This window comes from Mustelus asterias, chromosome 13 (assembly GCF_964213995.1).
Source record: "Mustelus asterias chromosome 13, sMusAst1.hap1.1, whole genome shotgun sequence".
NCBI lineage: Eukaryota > Metazoa > Chordata > Chondrichthyes > Carcharhiniformes > Triakidae > Mustelus > Mustelus asterias.
In genome coordinates this window covers 5,067,203-5,093,973 of record NC_135813.1, presented here as the reverse complement: position 1 = coordinate 5,093,973, position 26,771 = coordinate 5,067,203, and the positions used below count along the sequence as shown (strand labels likewise).

General features: G+C 49.2%; 1 protein-coding gene and 1 long non-coding RNA gene across 5 annotated transcripts in view; both read left to right on the top strand.

Moving 5' to 3' along the window:
* LOC144502391 (uncharacterized) overlaps positions 1-26,771 on the top strand; it is a 680,705-nt gene that overhangs the window by 367,665 nt on the left and 286,269 nt on the right. The window lies entirely within an intron of this gene.
* Positions 1-26,771, top strand: part of LOC144502387 (endophilin-B2-like) — a 106,696-nt gene that overhangs the window by 8,705 nt on the left and 71,220 nt on the right. For all 3 annotated transcript variants that reach the window (XM_078226250.1, XM_078226249.1, XM_078226248.1), the window contains exon 2: positions 24,313-24,454. In XM_078226250.1, coding sequence (XP_078082376.1) covers positions 24,313-24,454 — 142 coding nt within the window. The remainder of the gene's footprint in view (positions 1-24,312; positions 24,455-26,771) is intronic.

Below are 26,771 nucleotides of genomic sequence, written 5' to 3'. Positions count from 1 at the left end.
CTCCTGAGTATTGCCGCAGGGAGATGTGTGTGTGTCTGTCTGTCTCTGTCTCTGTGTGTGTGTGTGTCTGTCTGTCTCTGTCTCTGTGTGTGTGTGTGTGTGTCTGTCTCTGTCTCTGTGTGTGTGTGTGTGTCTGTCTGTCTGTCTGTCTTTGTCTGTCTGTATGTGTCTGTCTCTGTGTGTGTCTGTCTGTCTCTGTCTCTGTGTGTGTGTGTCTGTCTGTCTCTGTGTCTGTCTGTGTGTGTGTGTGTGTCTGTCTGTCTCTGTCTCTGTGTGTGTCTGTCTGTCTCTGTCTCTGTGTGTGTGTGTGTGTGTGTGTCTGTCTCTGTGTGTGTGTGTGTGTGTGTGTCCCACTGCCCTGTGCAACAGCCACACGGCCTCCCAGGAAATGGCGAGCAGACGAGCTCTGTTCCACCTCCTGCAGCTCCTCGGTTCTGTGGAGGTTGCTAGGCTCCCCGAGCCAGAGGGAAGAGGTCGAGCAGGGATATTAATCCACCTGCTGCGACGTGGCAGAGGCAGGCCCTGCATTTCCATAGCACCTTTTATCACCTCGGGTCATTCCAAAGTGTTTCTCACACAGGCACGCCAGTGCAGTCAGTTGTTGTAACGTAGGAAACATTGCAACTAATTGTGCACAGCAAGATCCCTCAAACAGCACATCAGCGGATAATTATACTGCTCACAGAGGGTGGTGAATTTGTGGAACTCGCTGCCCCATAGCGCGGTGGAGTCCGAATTATTGAATGGTTTCAAGAAGGAGATAGATATATTACTAATAAAGAAAGGGATATGGGGAACAGGTGGGGAGGTGGATTTGAGACCAGGGAGAGATCAGCCATGATCTGATTGAATGGCGGAGCAGGCTCGAAGGACTGAATTTGCCGACTTGTGTTCCTAATTCCAATAATACATTGGTTGAGGGATAAATATCGGTTCTCCTTTGACATCGCGGGTATGGGATCTTTTCCAGCTAGCCAAGAGGGCCAGGTGGATTCTCGGTTTAATGTTTCATCTGAAACACTGCTCCGTTGACAGTGTGGCCTCCTCCCCCCAGCCGCGTGCCCCCCCCCCCCCCCCCCCCCCCCCCAGCCGTGTGGGCCTCTCCGCCCCCCCCCCCCCCCCCCCAGCTGCGCGAGGCCTGTCAGCCTGGACTTTGTGCTGGGGTCTCTGGAGTGGACTCAATCCCCTTGATCAAGGTGAGGAAGCCGGGTACCAAGGATACCAGCTGGCACCGCCCAAGGCTTCACACTTTAACACGCTGGCACCATCTACAGATCTATCCACGGGGAGACTGGAAAATTATCTAGACGACGGTATCATCTGAAATAAATCTCAGATATCTGGATCCTAAAATAGATGTTCCCTGGTCTGTTTTGGAATGAATTTTTCCCCCATAAGTAAAGAGGGGGCAAAGCCAGTCTTCTGTTTATCAGCAGCACATTAACAAAAAATAGGAGCAGGAGGAGACCATTCTGCCCATCTAGCCTGATCCATGTTGGAATGTAACCAGTGACAACTTTGATTGGATGTAATGTGACCAATGGGAACAATATGTAAGGGTCAGCTGACCCAGTAAAACATGGAACCAATCACAGAGTGATGTAATAGTCAGCTGACCAGCTGATTCACTGTAAATAAGGAACTATGTAGAATTGTGGGTAGCTTGGAGTGGCCCAGGACGAGGCCCCAAGTTTGGAGTAATGATGTTTCTTTATTAAACCCTTTCTTTGATTTATAAGTTGGTGTAAGTTTTGTTAGCTGCATTTTGAAGAGTTCCTTCTGAAGAAACAATTCACCCATCATTCAATAAGATTGTGACTGATCTGTGTTGAGCGGCACGGTGGCACAGTGGTTAGCGCTGCTGCCTCACAGCACCAGGTACCTGGGGCAGCACGGTGGCACAGTGGTTAGCGCTGCTGCCTCACAGCGCCAGGGACCTGGGGTGGCACAGTGGTTAGCGCTGCTGCCTCACAGTTCCAGGTACCTGGGGCAGCACGGTGGCACAGTGGTTAGCGCTGCTGCCTCACAGCGCCAGGGACCCGGGTTTGATTCCCAGCCTCTGGTCACTGTCTGTGCAGAGTCTGCACGTTCTCCCCGTGTCTGCGTGGGTTTCCTCCGGGTGCTCCGGTTTCCTCCCACAGTCCAAAGATGTGCGGGTTAGGTGCTTTGGTCATGCTGAATTGCCCCTTAGTGTCTGGGGGATTAGCAGGGTAAATATGTGGGGTTATGGGGATAGGGCCTGGGTGGGATTGTGGTCAGTGCAGTCTCAATGGGCTGAATGGCCTCCCTCTGTACTGTAAGGGTTCTATGATCTTGGGCTTTAACTCCATTTTCCTGACTGTCCCCTGTATCCTTTGCCTATTGTTTGAAGTGTTGGGGCTTTAAAGGGACAGGTAGATTGCATACGGATTCACCCTAGTTGCAAGTTAATGCATGGGTATGTGCGTGGTATAATATACCTGATTTTCAAATGGAATATTCTATTGCTCTATTTCACTGGCAGTGGTCGCTAGGGCTGTATCCTGGGTGGCAAAGTGGTTAGCACTGCTGCCTCATTGCACCAGGGACCTGGATTCGATTCCAGCTTCGGGTCTCTGTCTGCGTGGAGTCTGCACATTCTCCCCGTGTCTGTGTGGGTTTCCTCCGGGTGCTCCGGTTTCCTCCCACACTCCAAAGATGTGCGAGTTAGGTGGATTGGCCATGACAAGTTGCTCCTTCGTGTCCAAAGATGTGTAGTTTTGGGGGGAATTAGTGGGGTAAAAATGTGGGGTTATGGGGAAGGGGCCTGGGTGGGATTGTTATCAGTGCAGGCTCGATGGGCCGAATGGCCTCCTTCTGCACTGTAGGGATTCTTTGATTTCAAGAGTTTCTCGGTTAAAGGCTGTACGGAATCTGGGAGTTGCCATGAAACCTCTGATATATTAGAACCAATTCTAACTGTGTGTGGTTCAGGTGTAGTCCCAGGAGCTTTCTCTGGCCTCCCTGGTGAGTGGGTGAATAGTAAATAACTTGTTTTTATTTTCTGATCTTTGGGCTTGTAACCTGTTCAGCTTTGAGCTGCGTCTCCTCTGCCTCAGTGACGGGTTGTGGAAGGGGGGGGAAGGGAGGAGACGCTGAGAGATTCCACCGTCTTTCTCACTGCCCACGCTACAGTCCTGTTTCAGTGTCAAGAGTTTCCAGCTCGTGGGTTTGATGTGGAGTAAACTTGTCTGCCCACACAGCTCTCGGGCGCCTGCTGTGAAGTTCTTGGGAAAGACAGAGTTATCTAATCAGCTAGACACATTTATAATTAGAGCCACATGAGCTTTTAAACATGGATCCTTCTTTATTTATTATTCCCTTCCTAGCAGACTCCCTCTGCTGGTATATGTGTACATGGTAGCCTCGGGTGGACCAAAGCACAATGCAACTTTCAATACACTACACACAGTAATCCCACCTCTTGGTTCTGTCTTGAGGAGGGAGTTAACTCTACGATAAATCCAGGCAGTTCAGTGTAACAGGAGTAAATAGTGACTTGAAGTGGATCACATCCCAATTGAAGGTGAAAGAGCAGGTATCCAAAATCATACAACCCTTCCCACAACCCCCTCAATATCCACACCTCCCCCCATCCCCGCTTACACTCTGCTCGCGCTCTCTCTCTTCCCCCCCCTCTTTTCGTGCTCTCTCTCGAGCACTCTCTCTCTCTCTCCTTTCCCTCTCTCTCCCTCTCCTTCCTCCCTCTCTCTCTCTCTGTCCTTCCACCCCCCTCTCTCTCTCTCTATCTCTCTCTCTCCTTCCTCTCTCTCTCTCCTTTCTCTCCCCCCCCCCCCCCCCCTCTCTCTCTCTCTCCCTCTCTGTGTTATTAAATGCTCATTGAGTGAATATTGAGATGTCAGGGGTTATTTTGTCACACTTTGTCAGAATGTCAGTTTTGTCATTATTTCAGTTGAGTAATTGGTGTGAGAGAGATCGATGGACAATTTCTCCGAGGCTAAAGCATCAATTCTGATGTCGCTGTAAAACACCAACCAGTCAAAGTGCGGGGAATTGGAGAGGGACATTACAGTTTCGGATAACTTGGTGAGACCCTGTGACTTGTGGGTGTCCTGCGGTGGCGTGAGGCTTGGAACTGTGAGCACGGTTCTCTCTGCCTCGGAACGGTCAGCAGACTGAGCCGGCCTGCGATTACCCTCCCTCCGCCTCCTCTCCCCTGACCCTATTTCTGTTCCTCAATGTCCGATTGCCTCATCCCGGCCAATCACTCGGGGAAATCCCAGATCCGCCTGTTGGAGAGCGCAGCTGGCGGGAAATGGGAAAAGGAAGTCCTGCATTTGTATAGCACCTTGCACGACTCCCTGGCGTCGCTGAGTTCTTCACGACCAATGAGGTACTTTCTGAAGTGTAGTCACTGTGGGAAACTTGGCAGAGCTTTTTACATAGCATGATCCCGCAGTGTGATGATAAGCAGGTTCTATCCCTTCGGGAGGTCAGTAGAGGGATCGGGATTGGCCGGAATACCGGTGAGAACTCGCAATTTCCTTTTGAGTTGGTGGCATTCCGTCCGACTGCCATGGTGGACAGGACCTTGGCTTAATAACCCATTCAACAGTGCGGCGCTCCCTCAGCACCGACCCTGTGACAGTGCGGCGCTCCCCCAGCACTGACCCTCTGACAGTGCGGCACTCCCTCAGTACTGACCCTCTGACAGTGCGGCACTCCCCCAGCACTGACCCTCTGACAGTGCGGCACTCCCCCAGCAATGACCCTCTGACAGTGCGGCACTCCCTCAGTACTGACCCTCTGACAGTGCGGCTTCCCCTCGGCGCTGACCCTCTGACAGTGCGGCACTCCCTCAGCACTGACCCTCTGACAGTGCAGCGCCCCCTCGGCGCTGACCCTCTGACAGTGCGGCACTCCCTCAGCACTGACCCTCTGACAGTGCGGCACTCCCTCAGCACTGACCCTCTGACAGTGCGGCGCCCCCTCGGCGCTGACTCTCTGACAGTGCGGCAGCATAGAGTTTTGTTCTCAAATCTCTGAAGTGAGACTCGATCCAGCACCCCCCGGCTCAGCGGTGAGCCGGCTTCTGACCGAGTCTTGGCTGTCTCGGTAACGGTGACTCCACACTGGGCGAATTCTGATTTGACCCAGTTAGAGAGCAGGACGGAGGAAGTTGTGAAGATGGGTATTAGCACATTGTCCATCCTCTGAACTCACTGGAGAAGGTGGAAAAAAACTGATTGAGAAGAAGAGCGGAAACCAATCTCTATTGAGTAAGGGTGAACGGGTTGCACTGTGGCAAGCATTGACAATTCCCTCTTCCTCCTGAGGTTTGAGGCCTGTTTCATTGCCAGACACTAGTTGGGTTGGCAATGAGCAACGAATCCTGAGGCTTGTTAGGAGGTGACGAGGCAGTGTTGTAGAATCATAGAATCCCGACAGAGCAGGAGGAGGCCATTCGGCCCGATCCCTGTAAGTCCACATATTTGCCCTGCTAATCACTAAGGGGCAATTTAGCACGGCCAATACACCTAACCAGCACGTCTTTCAGACTGGGAGGAAACCGGAGCACCCGGAGGAAACCCACGCAGACACGGGGAGAACATTCAGCCCATCGAGTCTGCACCGATTTCTCTGACAGAGTGTCTTACCCAAACCCTCCCACCCCCCACCCTATCCCTGTAACCCCACACATTTACCATCCATCAAACCTGCACATTTTGGGACACTAAGGGTCAATTTAGCATGGCCAATCAACCTAACCCTCACATCTTTGGACTGTGGGTGGAAACCGGAGCACCCGGAGGAAACCCACGCAGACACGGGGAGAATGTGCAAACTCCACGCACACACAATATCAGGATTCCCGTTCCGTCACGGGTGGGGTGGGTGGCGGGCATGAGGGGGACAATTGTGACGAGAGTTCCCACCAACGTAAAACGCGATCTGCGCCTCTCGGGAGAGTTTTCTCCTGTTCACCAAGTTGCCCCCGAGAGGAATAGAAGCCAATGATTCCCAAACTGGGATCCGTGCAGACTTTCCAATGGGTCTATAAGATAATGTGAAAGCAGGGGAAAGGAGCGGAGTCGGTCACCACAAGTAAAGACTGAGGGTGGGATTTTCCGGCCGCACTCACTCCAAGGTCGGAAAATCATGCCCGAGATCGATGGACATTTGCATGGTCCGTGTCCAGCCCTCTACCATTCCTGTAGTGGGCAGGAAGGTAAAATTCCACCCTGAGTGTGTGTCCCACCAAGAAAAAATATAATATCTCTCCTCTTAATGGCATTAAACATTAATCTTGAATATTGCTGAAAAGGAAACATGCTGCTGAAGTTTTTCATCTTGCACTCATCAGGACAAATACAAGAATTCCAAATTTCAAACGGGTCTTTCTTTACAGTAATGCTGCTCTTAATATTCTCAGCTGTCAACCCCATCATCTCATAAATCAGGAGATTTTTATTAATCATCATAAGTTGCTTTCTCTTTTCAAACAGATTGGCATTGAGTTCATAAAACTCATTAGTGGTTTATTTAATCAGATGACAGCTCTTCATTATATTCCTACATCAGAAAATGCCTCCAATATTCAAAAATGAATCCTGTCTCTTATCCGTGGATGTGATCTAAGTAAAAGTTTATTTATTAGTCACAAGTAAGACTTACATTAACACTGCAATGAAGTTGTTGTGAAATTCCCACAGTCGCTACATTCCGGCGCCTGTTCGGGTACACTAAGGGAGAATTTAGCATGGCCAATGTACCTAACCAGCACATCTTTCAGACTGTGGGAGGAAACCGGAGCACCCAGAGGAAACCCACACAGACACGGGGAGAATGTGCAAACTGCACACAGACAATGACCCAAGCTGGGAATTGAACCTGGGTCCCTGGTGCTGTGAGACAGCAGTGCTAACCACTGTGCCACCGTGCTGCCCCACCATTTCCCACACCGCACAAAGGAGATAAATTGTCAATTGGGGCCTGGTTTGCAAAGTGGATCTGTCCAGGCCCTCCTAGCAACGTGAGGCCTTAGGCCCCCCCGAGGCCTTTGTTTCCTGGCTGAATATGTCCACACTCCAGACTGAAGTTAAAGCCAACACCTCTCTGCTGGGCGATGGCCTAGTGGTATTATCGCTAGACTATTAACCCAGAAACTCAGCTAATGTACTGGGGACCTGGGTTCGAATCCCGCCACGGCAGATGGTGGAATTTGAATACAGTGAAAAATATCTGGAATTAAAAATCTACTGATGAGCATGAAACCATTGTTGATTGTTGGAAAAACCCATCTGGTTCACTAATGTCCTTTTAGAGAAGAAAATCTGCCATCCTTACCCGGTCTGGCCTACATGTGACTCCAGAGCCACAGCAATGTGGTTGACTCTCAACTGCCCTCTGAAAAAGGGCAACTAGGGATGGGCAATAAATTCTGGCCCAGCCAGCAACAGCCATGTCCCTCAAAAGAATAAAAACTCTCTGATCAAATTTAAGTCCTCAATATTGCATCTAAATTAGGAAAGATGGAATCCTGTGGACTGAATGTGGTGAATTTTCCCGTTCCGCCTGCCACAGATTTGGAGCGGATGAGAGATGGACCTTGGAAAGGTCCGTTGACCTTGGGCGGGATTTTCTGGTTTTGGAGCGATTTGAGTTTTTATCAGCAATAGTCATTTACCAATTGTAACCATAAACTGACAGAAAATTCCAATCATTCTTTGGTGTAGGTTTTTATCATCTTGAACCCTATTGGCTTGAGAAAATATTAGTTGCTATTTCATAGAAATCATAGAAACCCTACAGTACAGAAAGAGGCCATTCGGCCCATCGAGTCTGCACCGACCACAATCCCACCCAGGCCCTACCCCCACATCCCTACATATTTTACCCACTAATCCCTCTAACCTACACATCTCAGGACACTAGGGGGCAATTTTTAACATGGCCAATCAACCAAACCCGCACATCTTTGGACTGTGGGAGGAAACCGGAGCACCCGGAGGAAACCCACGCAGACACGAGGAGAATGTGCAAACTCCACACAGTGACCCAAGCCGGGAATCGAACCCAGGTCCCTGGAGCTGTGAAGCAGCAGTGCTAACCACTGTGCTACCGTGCCGCCCATTTATTTTCATTTTAGTTGTTGCAAATGAAGGTGTTTGAGCTGTACTCCATGGCCTGGGGTAACCTCACTTAAAAGGAGAAATGACCCAGCATTTACTGCCAAACCCTAATTGCCCTTGGACTTTCGGGGTCATTTCAGAGTCGACTACTTTGCTGTAGGTCTGGAGACGCCCATGTAAGGATGGCAGATTCCCTTCACTAAAGGACATTAGTGAACCAGAGGGTTTTTACTATCAATGGTTTCCTGGTTACAATTAGGCCTTTAATTTTCACTGAATTCATACGTTGCCAACATGACATCACATTGGTAAGATGGGTATAGAGGGATATGGGCCAAATGCAGGCAATTGGGACTAGCTTAGTGGCAGAAACTGGGCGGCATGGACAAGTTAGGCTGTAGGGCCTGTTTCCATGCTGTAAACCTCTATGGTTTCCTTGTAGTTTTTAAAAATTCATTTATGAGAGAAAAACATTCTCCTCATCTCTATCTTATAGGGAGACCCCTAATTTTAAACAGTGCTCCCTAGTTCCGGATTCACCCACAAGGGGAAACATCCTTTCCACATCCACCATGTCGAGACCATTCAGGATCTTAGATATTTCAATCCAGTCACCCCTCACTCTTCTAAACTCCAGTGAAAACAAGCCCATTTTTCTCTCTAAAACAGCTCACTCAGCGCAGGAATGAATCCGTGTAATTACTGTACCCTTGTGTTTTTTTTTAAATCATGATCACAGCCTTGGGTGATGTCATTGTAGGAAGGAGGGGAAAAAGAACCGTGGGTGGGTCAGGTGACAGGAGTTTTTCAGCTTTCAGTTTTGTTTTGGCTGCCGTGTTAGAGGTAATCTTAAAAGCAAGCTGGAAAAGAAGTCTCTTTCTCTCTCTGTTTTGCTTTGGAAATTTTACCAGTTAGCTGAAAGAAAAGCTTGTTGCCATGCTGCAGTAAAGAATCTGTGCTTTGGGGCTTTGGGAGCAGATCTGACTACAAGCTGCACTGGGTTTTCGAGATCATTTGAAATCAGCATTCAACCCAGGGAACTGGATTCCAGTATTATGTGAACTTTAGCCTGTACAGTAATAGATTTGTTTGAAGGGTTTTGTTTATTGAATATTGATTGGTTTTGATTGGAGCATTTGATATATATTGGTTAAGAGATATACAATATAGTGTTTTGTTTCTTGTTTGTAATTGATAAAAGTTCTGGTTAATTTTCTTACTATACATGTTAACTATATTCTTAAATAAACTTTGTTTGATAAAAGCTCCCTAATGGGTCATTTGGATCACACCTGAAGCGACGTGGAGGCTTTGGAGAGAGTGCAGAAAAGGTTTATCAGGATGTTGCCTGGTATGGAGGGTATTAGCTATGAGGAGAGATTGAATAAACTGGGATTGTTCTCCCTGAAAAGATGGAGGCTGAGGGGGCGACCTGATAGAAGTTTATAAAATTGAGGGGTCTGGATAGGGTGAACAGTTGGAAGCTTTTTCCCAGGGCAGAAATGACATTTACAAGGGGGCACAAGTTCAAGATAAGGGGGGAAAGGTTCAGTGGAGATGTGCGGGGGAAGTTTTTCACACGGAGGGTGGTGGGGGCCTGGAATGCGCTGCCAAGTGAGGTGGTTGAGGCAGTTACGTTAGCGACATTTAAGACTTATCTTGATAGACAGATGAACAATTGGGGAATAGGAGGATATAAGCGGTTGGTCTAGATAGGACAACGTGATCGTGGCAGGCTTGGAGGGCCGAAGGGCCTGTTCCTGTGCTGTACTGTTCTTTGTTCTTTGAAGCATCTCATGCTTACCCTAGCCAAATTCAAAATGCAAAACTTATGGTTCAGCGGACTTCATAAAACACTTTGGAGTTTCTAACCTGAACCATAACAGGTTAGATCTTCCCCCGAATCACCTCCAACACATCTACAACAGTTCTTAAAGAGATCAAGTCTGTGCACAGTATTGGAGATGTGAGGCGGAATTTTCCCATCCCACCCGCCACGGGAATCGTAGCGGGCGGGACACGGACCATGCAAAGGTCTGTTGATCTCGGGTGGGATTTTCCGGCCTTGGGGCGAGTGTGGCTGGAAAATCCCGCCCGGAGTCTCACCAGTGCCCTGTATGACTGAAGCATAATATCCTTACTTTTCTGTTCAGTTCCTCTCGTAATAAAGGATAACATTCCGTTAGCCTTTTTATTCATTCGTGGGACATGGGTATCGCTGGCTGGCCAGCATTTATTGCCCATCCCTAGTTGCCCTTGAGAAGGTGGTGGTGAGCTGCCTTCTTGAATCGCTGCAGTCCACGTGCTGTGGGTTGACCCACAATGCCGTTAGGGAGGGAATTCCAGGATTTTGACCCAGCGACTGCAAAAGAACGGCTGATATATTTCCAAGTCAGGATGGTGAGTGGCTTGGAGGGAAACTTGCAGGTGGGGGTGTTCCCATGTATCTGCTGCCCTTGTCCTTCCAGATGGAAGTGGTTGTGGGTTTGGAAGGTGCGGTCTAAGCATCTTTGATGAATTGCTGCAGTGCATCTTGCAGATAGTACACCTACTTGATGACTTGCTGTACCTGGACACAAACATTCTTGTGACTCATGCACTGAAACACCCAGATCCCTCTGCACCGGGGTGTCCTGCAGTCATTCTCCGTTGAAGTAATTGCCTTTTTGTTGCATGTTGGCTGCTATGTGGCATGTTGTGAAGAGAGGTGAGATAATCAATTTGCTTCCCATGTCTTCCCTCTTTGAGCTAGGATAATGGGAGTGTCCTTGAGTTGGGACAATGGGAATGTCTTTGTGCTGGGACAATGGGAATGACTTTGAGCCGGGTTAATGGGAATGTCTTTGCGCCAGACAATGGGAATGCCTTTGCGCCGGGACAATGGGAATGCCTTTGCGCCGGGACAATGGGAATGCCTTTGCGCCGGGACAATGGGAATGCCTTTGCGCCGGGACAATGGGAATGCCTTTGCACCGGGACAATGGGAATATCTTTGCGCCGGGATAATGGGAATGTCCTTGACTGCAGGATAATGGGAATGTCCTTGAATGCGGGATAATGGGAATGCCTTTGCACCGGGATAATGGGAATGTCTTTGCGCCGGGATAATGGGAATGCCTTTGCACCGGGATAATGGGAATGTCTTTGCGCCGGGAGAATTGGAATGTTGTTGAATCAGGATAATTGGAAACCTATTGACATTTATCTTAAGCGGATGAAGTGATTTATTGGAGAAAGGAAGCGGTGCGCTGTGTAGAATGACATTTGTCTGAAGGGAGGCATTATGCTGATTTGTTTTTCGAACAGAACAATGGACTGTGACTGGTAGGAGAGGGTGAGTCACTTTATTGATTTTAGGTAAGTCAGTAACCATAGTAATGCAATTTTAAAGATGGCAGCTGCATTAATGCACTGCTAATGAAATGTGAATAATGAGGATCCCCGATTCGCTGCCATGCAGAATCCGGCTGATTCACCCCATTGAGAACGTGACCACCACCTCGTGTGACAGCTGCTTCTCCCAAGCTGCTGCTATTTCAGTGCCGGCGGGGGGGGGGGGGGGGTCCCTGCTGCTAGATCACGGGTTTAGGTTGTCGAATATTGCTAAACATCTCTGTTTAGAAGCTTTTAATTATCACTGTTAGGATCTTGATGGTTACAGTGGGATGAAAATGAGTGTGTTTGCGAGGGTGCTGTGACTCTGTTTGAACAGGGCTGGCGGGGGGAAGCTGGATACTTGGAGACAGAAGGCTATTGGAGTGAGATGGAGCAGGGAGGGTGGAGGCTTGAGTGGAGCCATCGACGAGCTAGGCCGCAAGACCCATTCCTGCCGACTCGGTGTAACTTGCCCCATCGCACTTCAACATTATCAACTCCAAAACCAAATACTGAAATCTAGGACGGATACCAGAGTGAGGATTTAAGGAGTGGAGTTTATAAAGTATTTATTACTAAGGCTCTCAGTCTTGCTCTCACTCTCTTGATCTCTGTATCTCTTCCTGTCCATCTCTCTCTCTCCCTTACTCTGCCTCTGTCTGTCCACCTCACTCTCTCATTGTCTCTCCACTGTGTGTTTGCTATTACTGTAGGTAATCATAGAATCCTTACAGTGCAGAAGGAGGCCATTGAGCCTGCACCGCCAACAATCCTACCCATGCCCTATCCCCGTGACCCTACGTATTTACCCTCTTCTTCTGTTGGGAAAAAGATACAAAAGTCTGAGGTCAGGTACCAACCGACTCAAGAACAGCTTCTTCCCTGCTGCCGTCAGACTTTTGAATGGACCTACCTCGCATTAAGTTGATCTTTCTCTGCACCCTAGCTATGACTGTAACACTACATTCTGCACCCGCTCCTTTCCTTCTCTATGAACGGTATGCTTTGTCTATATAGCTCGCAAGAACCAATACTTTTCACCGTATACTAATATTTGTGGCAATAATAAATCAAATCAAATGCTAATCCCCCTGACAGTGAGGATCATTTTGGCACGGCCAATCCACCCTAACCCGCACATCTTTGGAGTGTGGGAGGAAACCGGAGCACCCGGAGGAAATCCACACAGACACGGGGAGAACGTGCAGACTCCACACAGACAGTGACTCAAGCCAGGAATTGAACCTGGGTCACTGGCTCTGTGAGGCAGCAGTGCTAACCACTGTGTCACCGTGCAGCAGCCTGCCTGTAGACCGTGTAAACCCTCTACTTGTACGACCTGTCAGAAGAGGCTCTGTCAGCCTGGGGCGGCCCGGTAGCACAGTGGTTAGCACTGCTGCTTCACAGCTCCAGGGACCTGGGTTCGATTCCCGGCTTGGGTCACTGTCTGTGTGGAGTTTGCACATTCTCCTCGTGTCTGCGTGGGTTTCCTCCGGGGTGCTCCGGTTTCCTCCCACAGTCCAAAGATGTGCGGGTTAGGTTGATTGGTCATGCTAAAAAAAAAAAAATTGCCTGTCCTGAGATGCGTGGATTAGTGGGTAAAATATGTAGGGATATGGGGGTAGGGTCTGGGTGGGATTGTGGTCGGTGCAGACTCGATGGGCCGAATGGCCTCTTTCTGTACTGTCGGGATTCTATGATTCTATGATTCTTGTATGGGCAGAAGAGGTTACAGGGTTCCAGAGTCCAGATGGGCAAATATCTACCCCTCAGTAATGGCGATCTTCAAATGCACCTTCATTGGCTGGAAACCATTTTGAAACGTTCTGAGGTCATGAAATGGGTTAAAGAAATCCAAGTCTTTTAGCTTCTGAGCACAGTTCCAATGTGTGGATGTAATACATCACCAAAGTGAAGTCCCTTCACCGAAACCCCTTTATTTACAATTCCAGCAGCAGTTCACAGAGTGCTCGCAGTCAGCAGTCTTCCCTCAGGAGTGCCAGAGGAACTGACACTCCCAGTTAAATACAAGGAAAAGTCTCCCTGATTGGCCCATCAATTGGATCCTTGATCAGGGAGTTCATATTCCAATAGGCCAACCTCAATGGCCTGATTGAAGTCATTACAGTGGAGTTGATGGAAGTTAGTGGAAGAGAGTGGAATCCTGTCGGCCCTGTTGAAATGTCCAAGCAAACTCTGTATTGGATGCGTGCAGTCGGGTGAAATGATTCAGAATTTGAGATGTAGCGAGGTCAGGCTCGAACTCCAGTCTGTGAACTAACAAAGGTTTTTTAACAGAACAACTATACACATAACAGAGTGAGGGAAAAGGTCTTAAACTCCACAACCCCAAAACTCTGGCTGCTAGGACCATCCCAGGCAAGTCTGAGTGAGTCCCCAACTCGGCTCCCGATTGGACCAGCGGGTCACATGACCCGTTCAGGGAGGCGACCTTGACGGGCTATGACACCACACAATTCCTAGTGAGCGTGATGATCTACTGTCCAGAGAACACTGTCATACTGATGTGTGCGTCTGGACTGAACGAATCCACCCCAATCACGTTCAGTCCAATGGCTCCCACCGTCCCAGCTGCCTCGATCCTGTAATCTCGCTGCTAGATTTCGGCAGACTGAGAACTTTAATTCCTTCAGTGTCTGGCGAAGGGTTGTACGAAAGGAATGGAACTCATTTCTTCCGTAGACTGCCAATCCAGGGTCCTTGGTGTTTCAGACTTGAGAAATTTCTAGACGAGTAATCAGTAAATGCCATCTGCGAAAGGGACATGAGGTTGTGCCTGCAGTGAGCGTGCCGATGGCTTGGCCAGGGAGCTGGAGATTTTTAAAGTGTGGAGTTATCTAATCTGGAAATCCCTGGGTATTTGAGCGAGTTTGGGCCAGCACTGCATAAAGAGGCAGCTGATGCTTTTAAATGAAGGTTTGGTCGGTTTGTCTTGTAAATGACCAGCGAGTCACTGCCTATCGTTGCGTTCTGGACTGTCTCCCAAACAGGACCTGGTCAAAACAGGCGTTCCCTGTAATTTTGGAGATATAATTTCAGGGAGGCTAGACCTTCCGGCAGCGTTACATCATGCTGTCTCCAGAGCTTTGCTTCCGATATTCAGTGGGTGAATTCAGCTGCTTCCCTGTTTTCCCCTCACCCTCACCCCCACCCGCCTGTTCCCCCTCTTTGCTTTGGTCATGTTTGCCACCATCATTTCATCACCCGAGGTGAACAAAACAAATTACAGCACAGGAACAGGCCCTTCGGCCCTCCAACCCCGCACCGACCATGCTGCCCGACTGGACTAAAATCCCCTACCCTTCCGGGGACCGTATCCCTCTATTCCCATCCTATTCATGTATTTGCCCCTTAAAAGTCACTATCGTATCTGCTTCCACTACCTCACCCGGCAACGAGTTCCAGGCACCCACCGCCCTCTGTGTAAAAAAAAAAAACTTGCCTTGTACATCTCCTTAAAACCTTGCCCCTCGCACTTTAAACCAATGCCCCCTAGTAATTGACTCTTGGGTGGCACGGTAGCACAGTGGTTGGCACTGCTGCTTCACAGCTCCAGGGACCTGGGTTTGATTCCCGGCTTGGGTCACTGTCTGTGCGGAGTTTGCACATTCTCCTCGTGTCTGCGTGGGTTTCCTCCGGGTGCTCCGGTTTCCTCTCACAGTCCAAAGATGTGTGGGTTAGGTTGATTGGCCATGCTAAAATTGCCCTTAGTGTCCTGGGATGCGTAGGTTAGAGGGATTAGCGGGTAAATATCTAGGGATATGGGGGTAGGGCCTGGGTGGGATTGTGGTCAGTGCAGACTCGATGGGCCGAATGGCCTCTTTCTGTGCTGTAGGGTTTCTAAGATTCTAAGACTCTTCCACCCTGGGAAAAAGCTTCTGACTATCCACTCTGTCCATGCCCCTCAACTTCCGTCGTTCCAGTGAGAACAAACCAAGTTTCTCCAACCTCTCCTCAGCAGACTGGGCCCCTCCACTGGGATGATCAGATTGCCCCCGCCCCACCCCCTGGGGTGTACAAATGGAACCCCCCACCCACCCGCCCCCCCACTATTGGGGCCCTTTTTGCAGCCGGGTGTGTTAGTATCAGTTTTGTTGTCAATGCTACTGTGAAGCGCTTTGGGAGGTTTTGTTCTGCTAAAGGCCCTTCATGGGAGGCACGGTGTCACAGTGGGGCAGCACAGTGGTTAGCACTGCTGCTTCACAGCTCCAGGGACCTGGGTTCAGTTCCCGACTTTGGGTGACAGTCTGTGTGGAGTTTGCACGTTCACCCCGTGTCTGCGTGGGTTTCCTCCGGGTGCTCCGGTTTCCTCCCACAGTCCAAAGATGTGCTGGTTAGGGTGGATTGGTTGTGCTAATATCGGGGTAAATATGTAGCGTTACAGGGATAGGATGGGATTGTTGCTGGGGCAGACTGAATGGGCCGAATGGTCTCCTCCAGTCCCACAATCCTCTGGGACCTCTGAGCCCCTCTAATCCCTCTTTTCCTGTACTAGTCCATGAATAGCAGAGGTTGGTAGATAATTTGATCAGTAAAACTCCTACACTGGGTGAGGTGAGCCTGCGTTTTGTGCTTTCATTGTTATTGTCACTTTTTTTTTGGAAAGTGTTTTCACCTTCTGTAACGTGTGATTTAAGCAGATCGACTGCACCGGGGTGATAAAAGAAGGTTAGTTTATTTCACTGGCATCAAAGCACCATCAGCCCTCGAGGGTTGTGTAACTCCAAAATTCAAAGCATTCACTGAGAATGTTGACTGCCAATGCCCAACGCCTCTGTCCCGTTCCTCAGCTCCTCAACGCAACGCACTCACCAGGTTCGAATCATAGAATCCCCACAGTGCAGAAGGAGGCCATTCGGCCCATTGAGTCTGCACCGACCCTCCAATAGAGCATCTCACCCATCCCCGTAACCCCATGTATTTACCCTGCTTAAACCCCCTGACATTAAGGGGCAATTTAGCATGGCCAATGCACCCTAACCCGCACATCTTTCGGATTGTGGGAGGAAACCGGAGCACCCGGAGGAAACCCACGCCAACACGGGGAGAATGTGCAAACTCTGCACAGACAGTGACCCAAGCCGGGAATCGAACCCGGGTCCCTGGCGCTGTGAGGCAGCAGTGCTAACCACCGTGCCGCCCCAAAATATATTTTTTTAATAAACCTCTAAATGTTAGGCCTAAGGCGGGATTTGAACGCACGGTTCCTGACTCCCATTCAGGTACGCGCCCTCCTGCGCCGCGCTGCGCCCTCCTGCACCGCGCCCTCCTGCGCCGCGCGTGCCCTCCTGCGCCGCGTCCCCCTGCACAGTGCCGCGCCCTCCTGCGCCGCGCCCTCCTGCACCGCACCCTCCTGCGCCGCGACGCGCCCTCCTGCGCCGCGCCCCCCTGCACAGTGACGCGCCCTCCTGCGACGCGCCCTCCTGCGCCGCGACGCGCCCTCCTGCACCGCGCTGTGCCCTCCTGCACCGCGATGCGCCCTCCTGCGCCGCGCCCTCCTGCACCGCGCCGCGCCCTCCTGCACCGCGATGCGCCCTCCTGCGACGCGCCCTCCTGCACCGCGATGCGCCCTCCTGCGACACGCCCTCCTGCACCGCGATGCGCCCTCCTGCACCGCGATGCGCCCTCCTGCGCCGCGCCGCGCCCTCCTGCGCCGCGCCGCGCCCTCCTGCGACGCGCCCTCCTGCACAGTTATTGGCTCATCAGAATGGTGAAATATTTAGTTTTTTTTGCACATTTCTTCTGGGATCACACCTTCTGTTCAGCTCAGTTAGTTTGTCTGGCTGCCAGTTCTGTTCAAGTGACGGTTTAATTTAAATATTCCACAAGACAGCGCTTGGAATGAGATCAGAGTCTGTGTTTCTCAAAAGCAAAAATACTGTTTGAACATATACAAAAAAAAATCTGAACAAGGTACGAAATCACCTTTCGCTCTCTCACACACTGACTGACACACATACGCACTGACACGCGCACACACTCACACTCACATTGACGCACAGACACACACATACACACACATACACATACACACTGACACACATGTGGCACAGTGGTTAGCACTGCTGCCTCACAGGGTCCCGGGTTCGATTCCCGGCTCGGGTCACTGTCTGTGTGGAGTTTGCACATTCTCCCCATGTCTGCGTGGGTTTCCTCCGGGTGCTCTGTTTTCCTCCCACAGTCCAAAGATGTGCGGGTTAGGTGGATTGGCCGTGATAAATTGACCCTTAGTGTCAGGGGGACTAGCTAGGGTAAATACATGGGGTCACGGGGATTGTTGTCGGTGCAGGCTCGATGGGCCGAATGGCCTCCTTCTGTACAGTAGGGATTGTATGATATCTACACACTGACACATGCCTACATACACCGACACCTGTATACACACATATTTACTGATGCACACACTCTCCCACACAGATACACACACACACACACATGCTCACATATATACACATACTCAAGCTGAGACACATTCACAACTGTGTCACACATACATACACACAGAATGACTGATTACATGCGCACACACACTGACTGATGCACGCACTGGCATGCTTGCATGCACACAGACACACACACACATACAGAATGGCTGACTACACACACACATACAGAATGGCTGACTACACACACACACACACACACACATACAGAATGGCTGACTACACACACACACACACACACAGAATGACTGACTACACACACACATACAGAATGGCTGACTACACACACACACACACACACACACACAGAATGGCTGACTACACACACACACAGAATGGCTGACTACACACACACACATACAGAATGGCTGACTACACACACACACATACAGAATGGCTGACTACACACACACACACAGAATGACTGACTACACACACACACATACAGAATGGCTGACTACACACACACACACACACAATGACTGACTACACACACACACATACAGAATGACTGACTACACACACACATACAGAATGGCTGACTACACACACACACATACAGAATGGCTGACTACACACACACACACACACAATGACTGACTACACACACACATACAGAATGACTGACTACACACACACATACAGAATGGCTGACTACACACACACACACAATGACTGACTACACACACACACATACAGAATGGCTGACTACACACACACACACACACACAGAATGACTGACTACACACACACATACAGAATGGCTGACTACACACACACACACACACACACACACACAGAATGGCTGACTACACACACACAGGGCTCACACACACACAGGGCTCACACACAGGCTGACAGTACATTCCTATCTCCTGCACCATGTGACATCCCAGTTTCGCTCAGCGTTGATGAAAGGCAGTGTGGGTTTGAATCTCTGAGTCTGCTCCTTGCACAGACACTGTGTTTATTTGTGAAACAATCACGTGAACATTCTCACTCACTGACATCCTGTGGAATGTCACCTTAACGTTTAATTAAGGGCTGTCACCCTCCAGGTATTACAGATTAATCTCCAGAACCCAGAGAAAAATCATAGAGGCTTAAAAAAAAAGTGTTTATCTTTGTAATTTTCTTTGAAGCGTTTTGTTTAATCCTGCATAGAGTCAGAGAGGTTTACAGCATGGAAACAGGCCCTTTGGCCCGTGCTGCCCAGTTTTTACCACTAAGCTAGTCCCAATTGCCCGCGTTTGGCCCATATCCCTCTATACCCATCTTACCCATCTAACTGTCTAAATGTTTTTTAAAAGACAAAATTGTACCCGCCTCTCCTACTACCTCTGGCAGCTTGTTCCAGACACTCACCACCCCACCCTCTGTGTGGAAAAAATTGCCCCTCTGGACACTTTTGTATCTCTCCCCTCTCACCTTAAACCTATGCCCTTTACGTTTTAGACTCCCCTACCTTTGGGAAAAGATGTTAACTATTTAGCTGATCTATGCCCCTCGTTATTTTATAGACCTCTATAAGATCACCCCTCAGCCTTTTTTCCCTGGAGCGTAGCTTTTTCCCCTACGCTCCAGGGAAAAAAGTCCCAGTCTATCCAGCCTCTCCTTATTACTCAAACCATCAAGCGCCGGTAGCATCCTTCTCTGTACTCTTTCTAATTCTAGCTGTTGGCTTTGGGGAATAAAGGGTTTTTGACTCCGAGTCAAGAATCACCCAACCGAGGGACAGGTAGTATTGAGGAAGCAGGGAGGCTGCAGAAGAACTTGGACAGGTTAGGAGAGTGGGCAAAGAAGTGGCAGATGGAATACAATGTGGGAAAGTGTGAGGTTATGCACTTTGGAAGGAGGAATGGAGGCACAGACTATTTTCTAAATGGGAAAATGCTTAGAAAATCAAAAACACAAAGGGACTTGGGAGTCATTGTTTAAGATTCTCTTAAGATTAACTTGCAGGTTCAGTCGGCAGTTAGAAAAGCAAATGCAATGTTAGCATTTATGTCAAGAGGGCCAGAGTACAAGAGTAGGGATGTACTTCTGAGGCTGTATAAAGCTCTGGTCAGATCCCATCTGGAGTATTGTGAGCAGTTCTGGGCCCCAGATCTAAGGAAGGATGTGCTGGCCTTGGAAAGGATCTAGAGGAGGTTCACAAGAATGATCCCTGGAATGAAGAGCTTGTCGTATGGGGAATGGTTGAGGACTCTGGGTCTGTGCTCGTTGGAGATTAGAAGGATGGGGGGAATCTTATTGAAACTTACAGGATACTGCGAGGCCTGGATAGAGTGTACGTGGAGAGGATGTTTCCACTAGTAGGAAAAACTAGAACCAGAGGGCACAACCTCAGGCGAAAGGGACGATCCTTTAAAACTGAGATGAGGAGGAATTTCTTCAGCCAGAGAGTGGTGAATCTGTGGAACTCTTTGCCGCAGAAGGCTGTGGAGGCCAGGTCATTGAGTGTCTTTAAGACCGAGATAGATAGGTTCTTGATTAATCAGGGGTTATGGGGAAAAGGCAGGAGAATGGGGATGAGAAAAATATCAGCCATGATTGAATGGCGGAGCAGACTCGATGGGCCGAGTGGCCTAATTCTGCCCCTATGTCTTATGGTCTTAACTGGGCCATGGAAGAAGATTGTTCGCTTTCTGATTGGCTAAGGGCGGGGCATGGTGTGGATTGATGTATGGGGGCAACCAATGGCAGTGGTTTGGGAGTTGGACCAATGGGAGGAGAGACATCTTGAATTCTCCAGGAATATGTCCAACCAGAGTTGGCAACTACACATACACGGCGCGGTCCCTGCCCCCCCAGACAGTCATTGCCAAATGGCCATAACTTAAAGGAATTAAAATATTGCCGTGATATTTGTCGCTTTGGGATACTGTAATAAGTCTTCAGAGGCAAAAGTCCCTTCACCAAAATCCCTTTATTTACAATTCCATCGGCAGTACACAGAGTGCTCGCAGTCAGCAGTCTATCTCCCGGGGTGCCAGAGGAACTGACACTCCAGGCTAAATACAAGGCAAAGACTCCCTGATTGGCCCATCAATTGACTTCTTAATCAGGGAGCTCATATTCCAGTAGGCCAACCTCAGTGGCTGATTGGTCACTACAGGGTCACCCTGACATTGAAAGTGGGGACCAGAGCCTTTTTCTTTCCGCCTTTGAAACCACCAACCTGGCGCTTCTCCGCGCTCTGCTCAGTTACGATGCAGGGAGCCCGGAAAGCTGTCCCCTCTGGTACATTCACATCTGGCTGGCCCGGCGATTGGGTGCAACTGTGAATTCATCGCCGGAATTTTCCATCCCTTCATGCCAGCGGGAATCTCCAAACCCTGTCCTGGTCCCCCCATGCCGACACTATAGTTAAGAAAGCCCCACCAATGCCTCTACTTTCTCAGAAGACTAAGGAAATTTGGCATGTCAGCTATGACTCTCACCAACTTTTACAGATGCACCATAGAAAGCATTCTTTCTGGTTGTATCACAGCTTGGTATGGCTCCTGGTCTGCCCACGACCGCAAGGAACTACAAAAGGTCATGAATGTAGCCCAATCCATCACGCAAACCAGCCTCCCATCCATTGACTCTGTCTACACTTCCCGCTGCCTCAGCAAAGCAGCCGGCATAATTAAGGACCCCACGCATCCCAGACATTCTCTCTTCCACCTTCTTCCGTCGGGAGAAAGATACGAAAGTCTGAGGTCACGTACCAACCGGCTCAAGAACAGCTTCTTCCCTGCCGCTGTCAGACTTTCGAATGGACTTACCTTGCATTAAGTTGATCTCTCTCTACACCCTAGCTATGTCTGTAACACTACATTCTGCACCCTCTCCTTTCCTTCTCGATGAACGGTATGCTTTGTCTGTATAGCACGCAAGAAACAATACTTTTCACTGTATGTTAATACATGTGACAATAATAAATCAAATCAAAACCCATCGCAGTGAACGGAGATCTGGCTGGGTTCCAAATTCTCCATCCTCGCCGGCGGTGAATGGCCGGAGAATCCCAGCCCACATTTTTTTAGAAAAATAACGCGTAAGCGAACAGGATTTGCCAAAAAAAGACCCCCCCCCCCCCCCTTCCCCCCCTCGAATTCAGACTAAAAACTATTGCTTTCATCTTCTGAGACTGAAACCCTGGTTAGGGAGTGTGAAGTGTTGTTAAAACTATAAATAATTTTTAGTTGTGTAAAGTGATTTTGAAAGTATCAACATTGAATCCTGGGAAGCAAGAGGTTGAGGCCAGTTATAAATGGGATCTTGGCATTTGTTGAAAAAGGATATAAAAGTTTGAGAAGTGTTGCTGTTACTGTATAAAGCTCACCACTCTCTGGGTGAAGAAATCTCTCCTTATCTCAGTTCTAAAAGGTTTATCCCCCCTATCTTCAGACTGTGACCCCGAGTTCTGGACTCCCTCACCATCGGAAACTTTCTTTCCGCATCTACCTTGTCTATCCCTGTTAGAATTTTATTGCTTTCCATGAGATTCCCCCTTCGTTCTTCGAAACTCCAGCGAAAACAATCCTAACTAACTCAATCTCTCCTCGTACATCAGTCCCGCCATCCCCAGAATCAGCCTGATAAACCTTCGCTGCACTCCCTCGAGAGCAAGAACATTCTTCCTCAGAAAAGGAGACCAAAACTGTACCCAGTACTCTAGGTGTGGCCTCACCAAGGCCCTGTATAATTGCAGCAAGACATCCATGCTCCTGTACTCAAATCCTCTTGCTATGAAGGCCAACAGACCAAAGGCCGCCTTTACCTCCTGATTATCCTGTATGGGTGGGCGAGATAGCTACTCCTGACCACTGTCAGTCCTATGTTAACATTCTAGAAATCCCCGCCATTCCCTGGGGTCAATGTGAAGACTCCCCCCATTTATGTACAGACTCTGGAATTTGGGAAAGGGTCATGTTAAACTGTGATCCACATGCACGCGCACACATGAAGATGGCAGTTACACATCCCGGACACAGGAAGGTCAGGTTTCAGCATCAGTGACAGAATCGCTGGCATTCTGCTGGTTCCTGAGCTGATAGCTTGTGACACGGAGCAGTAGGAAGCCAGTCTGTCTCAGCGGAGTTTACCTTAATGATTATCCAGCAATGTTTATTCCAAACTGAAAATCTTCTTGTGATGTAGGAAATGTTCAACATCAAAGCAATAATCCTCTCATCTTGCTGTTTACCTCTGTCTCTGCACCTGACTCTGTCTCTCTGCGTGTGTGTGTGTGTGTGTGTGTCTCTTGCTCTCTGCTTCCCCCCCTCTCTCTGCTTCACCCCCCCCCTCTCTGCTTCACCCCCCTCCCTCTCTCTCTCTTTGTGCCTCTCTCTCTCGCTGCCTCTTGTTTACTGTTCCACATTAATATACTGACTCACTTGTGCAATAAACAGTGATCATCCGGCTAACCTAATTGTCTCAAGATTCAACCAACCAGACTAATACCAGTTTTACACAGACCCTGTGGCATGCTGCATCATGATCTGTTGACCAATTGTCCAAGAATATTTCTTTTGTATTGCTCAAAAGGAATCGTGTCGTTGACGCTTGGCAGTTTACTGTCAGTCATGAGTTAACTGGTGCATTCTCCATGGCAATGCCTCTACCAATCTGAGTGCACTTGCCAACCATTGAGCACTCTTCTCCTGCAGTATAAATTGTTGTTCCAGTCTCTCGGATCCATTCATTCCTTAGAATAGACGTAGGCAGCACTTGATATGGATTTGAGATTATTTTCTTTACTGAATAAAGCTTAAAATTAATATTACAGAAGCAAAGTGAGAGAGAAAAGTTGGGGACTGGCTTCACAGCCAGGCCCTGTACAGACTTGAACTCGAACCTCACATGAGGCCGAACTAACTAAACAGATAACGGTTGCTGCAATATATGAATTCTTATGTGTGTTATTGAACTTGCTGCTACAAACTGTGTCCCTAACTTTCATAAACAATTGGCAGCTGTGGCTGTGAAAAGCTTTGTTTAGCATCATTTCTGCTAACATTGTATTTTCAAAGAATGCAGTCAGTCTCTAAAGTTATCCCAGAATTCCCAGCTGAGTTTTAAAATGTGGCCAAGTTAGCTCTAAACCTTAGCTTAAGTAGTTACATAGACAGAAATATCTTTAAAATGAAGTCTTTTAACTGAAGCAAACCACACACACCTTCATATATGGTATTCTTGTGAATTGACCTGATGAGTACATGATGAAAAGCTTCGACAGCATGTGTCTTTTTGCAGCAACACTCTTGTTCTGCCCAACCGAATGCCTGTGGATGTTTAGTTTGTCGTTCCCCAGGTGTAGGGTTTCTTGGGGGGGATTCACACGGTTGTCTCACACGGTTTTTCTCTCCCAGTTTACAGAGGAGAAGCTGGGGCAGGCGGAGAAGACGGAGTTGGATGCACACTTTGAGAATCTGCTGAGCCGTGCCGACAGCACCAAAAACTGGACGGAGAAGATCCTCCGCCAGACCGAGGTCTTGCTTCAACCCAACCCAAGTAAGACCCAAAGCGAAAGCTTTCCAACCTGTTACGTTACTGGGCGAAATTTCAGGCACGCTAAAAAATCCCGTTGGGATGGAAACTGGAGTGGGATTAGGAGAGAACGGGAGACCTCTTTCCCGGAATGTGGAATTCTGTCCCACAAAATGCTCAATTCCTCCTCTGATCGGTACCACATCCTTCTGAGGGCTTCGGTGACCATGGACCTCCATTGGATTGGTCCGTGAATACATAGAACCCCCACGGTGCAGAAGGAGGCCATTCAGCCCATCAAGTGGATGGCACGATGGCACAGTGGTTAGCACTGCTACCTCTCAGCGCCAGGGACCCGGGTTCGATTCCCGGTTTGGGTCACTGTCCGTGCGGAGTTTGCACGTTCTCCCCGTGTCTGCGTGGGTTTCCTCCGGGTGCTCTGGTTTCCTCCCACAGTTCAGAGATGTGCGGGTTAGGCGGATTGGCCGTGCTAAATTGCCACTTAGTGTCAGGGGGACTAGCAGGGTAAATATGTGGAGTCACGGGGATGTGGTCGGTACAGATTCGATGGGCTGAATGGCCTCCTCCTGCACTATAGGGATTCTATGAAGACTGCAGCGACTCTCCGACGGAGCGTCTCACTCAGGCCCACAAGAATAAGTAAAAGAAAAATCAGCAAATGTGTGGTATTTTATAAATATGAGAGTCTGTTTCATCGAATAGAATTTCATAGAATCCTACAGTGCAGAAGGAGGCCATTCAGCCCATCAAGTCTGCACCGACCATAATCCCACCCAGGCCCTATCCCCATAACCCCATGCATTTACCCTAGCTAGTCCCCCTGACACTAAGGGGCAATTTAGCACGGCCAACGCACCTAACCCGCACATCTTTGGACTGTGGGAGGAAACCGGAGCACCCGGAGGAAACCCACGCAGACACGGGGAGAATGTGCAACCCTGTTTATTGCTTCACACGGCCTCTGTAATCTCTGCTCGAGCATCATAAACCTCTTAGGTGCAATATGACTAATGCTGGCCAGGTGTGGCAGTTACAGCAGAAAAACAGGCCATTCGGCCCAACTGCTACATGCTGGAGTTTATGCTCCATGTAAGACTCCTCTCGTATTACTCCAGCTCACCTCGCCTTCTCTTCCTTTCCCCCTCGTGTGTTTATCTGACTTCCCCTGAGAGACACGTGTGATTTACCTGAGTGGCCCCTCGTGAAGGTATTCTCTTCAATCCCTATCTTTGTCAGGTTTTACCTTCAATGCTGGGCTTCTCTGAGGGCCTGCCATTTGTCGCGATGAGTCGGCCTCTGACTGAGTTGGGACATTTTCCTTCCAGATTAAATTATAAAGTGACCTTTTCCAGGTCTGTCATTGTGGTTTGCATGTTAGCAACGCACTGTGGGGAGCTTGTGTCCTCCTCCCTGGGGGAGCTCTCTGCCACAGTCTCCTGAAGCCATAAAATTTCATCTGTTCTTTTGTGGGAGAAATACGAGCTGGAGTGGGCCATTGGGCCCATCGAGTCAGCACCGACCACAATCCCACTCCGGCCCTATCCCCATAACCCCAGGCATTTACCTTAGCTAGTCCCCCTGACACTAAGGAGCAATGTAGCACGGCCAATCCACCTAACCCGCACATCTTTGGACTGCAGGAGGAAACCGGAGCATCTGGAGGAAACCCCCGCAGACATGGGGAGAACGTGCAGACTCCGCACAGACATTGACTCCAAGCTGGGAATCGAACCCGGGTCCCTGGCACAGTGAGGCAGCAGTGCTAGCCACTGTGCCACCGTGCCGCCCAGCTGTGCGGCTTAAGTTGATTGGCCATACTAAATTGCCCCTTAGTGTCAGGGGGATTAGCGAGGGTAAATATGTGGGGTTATGGGGATAGGGCCTGGGTGGGATTGTGGTCAGTGCAGGTTCGGTGGGCCGAATGGCCTCCTTCTGCACTGTTTTGATGATTCTGAGTCTGATCTCCCAGTCGCTGGTCCTGACTATCTGATGAGGACGCAGGAGGGAGGATTATATTCGTTGGGTAATAGGTTTAATAAAATATATTTTTGAAGATAATATCAGGGGAAGATAGTGCTAATGTTCCTCTTTAGTTACCATGACAACCGGCTGCTGAGTGTGGAGTAAGCATGAGTAAAGAGCAGGAACTGGAACTCTCGGGTATGATGGGCAGAATGTTGTACTTACCTCAGTGTAATCGACACTGTGCCAACAGAAAGATTCTGATTCTTCACCCAATCTTATTCACTTAACACCAGGCAGACAATTAGAATTCAACATTGGAAAAATGGATTGGAGTAAGTGGCTGCGAAGGTTATTC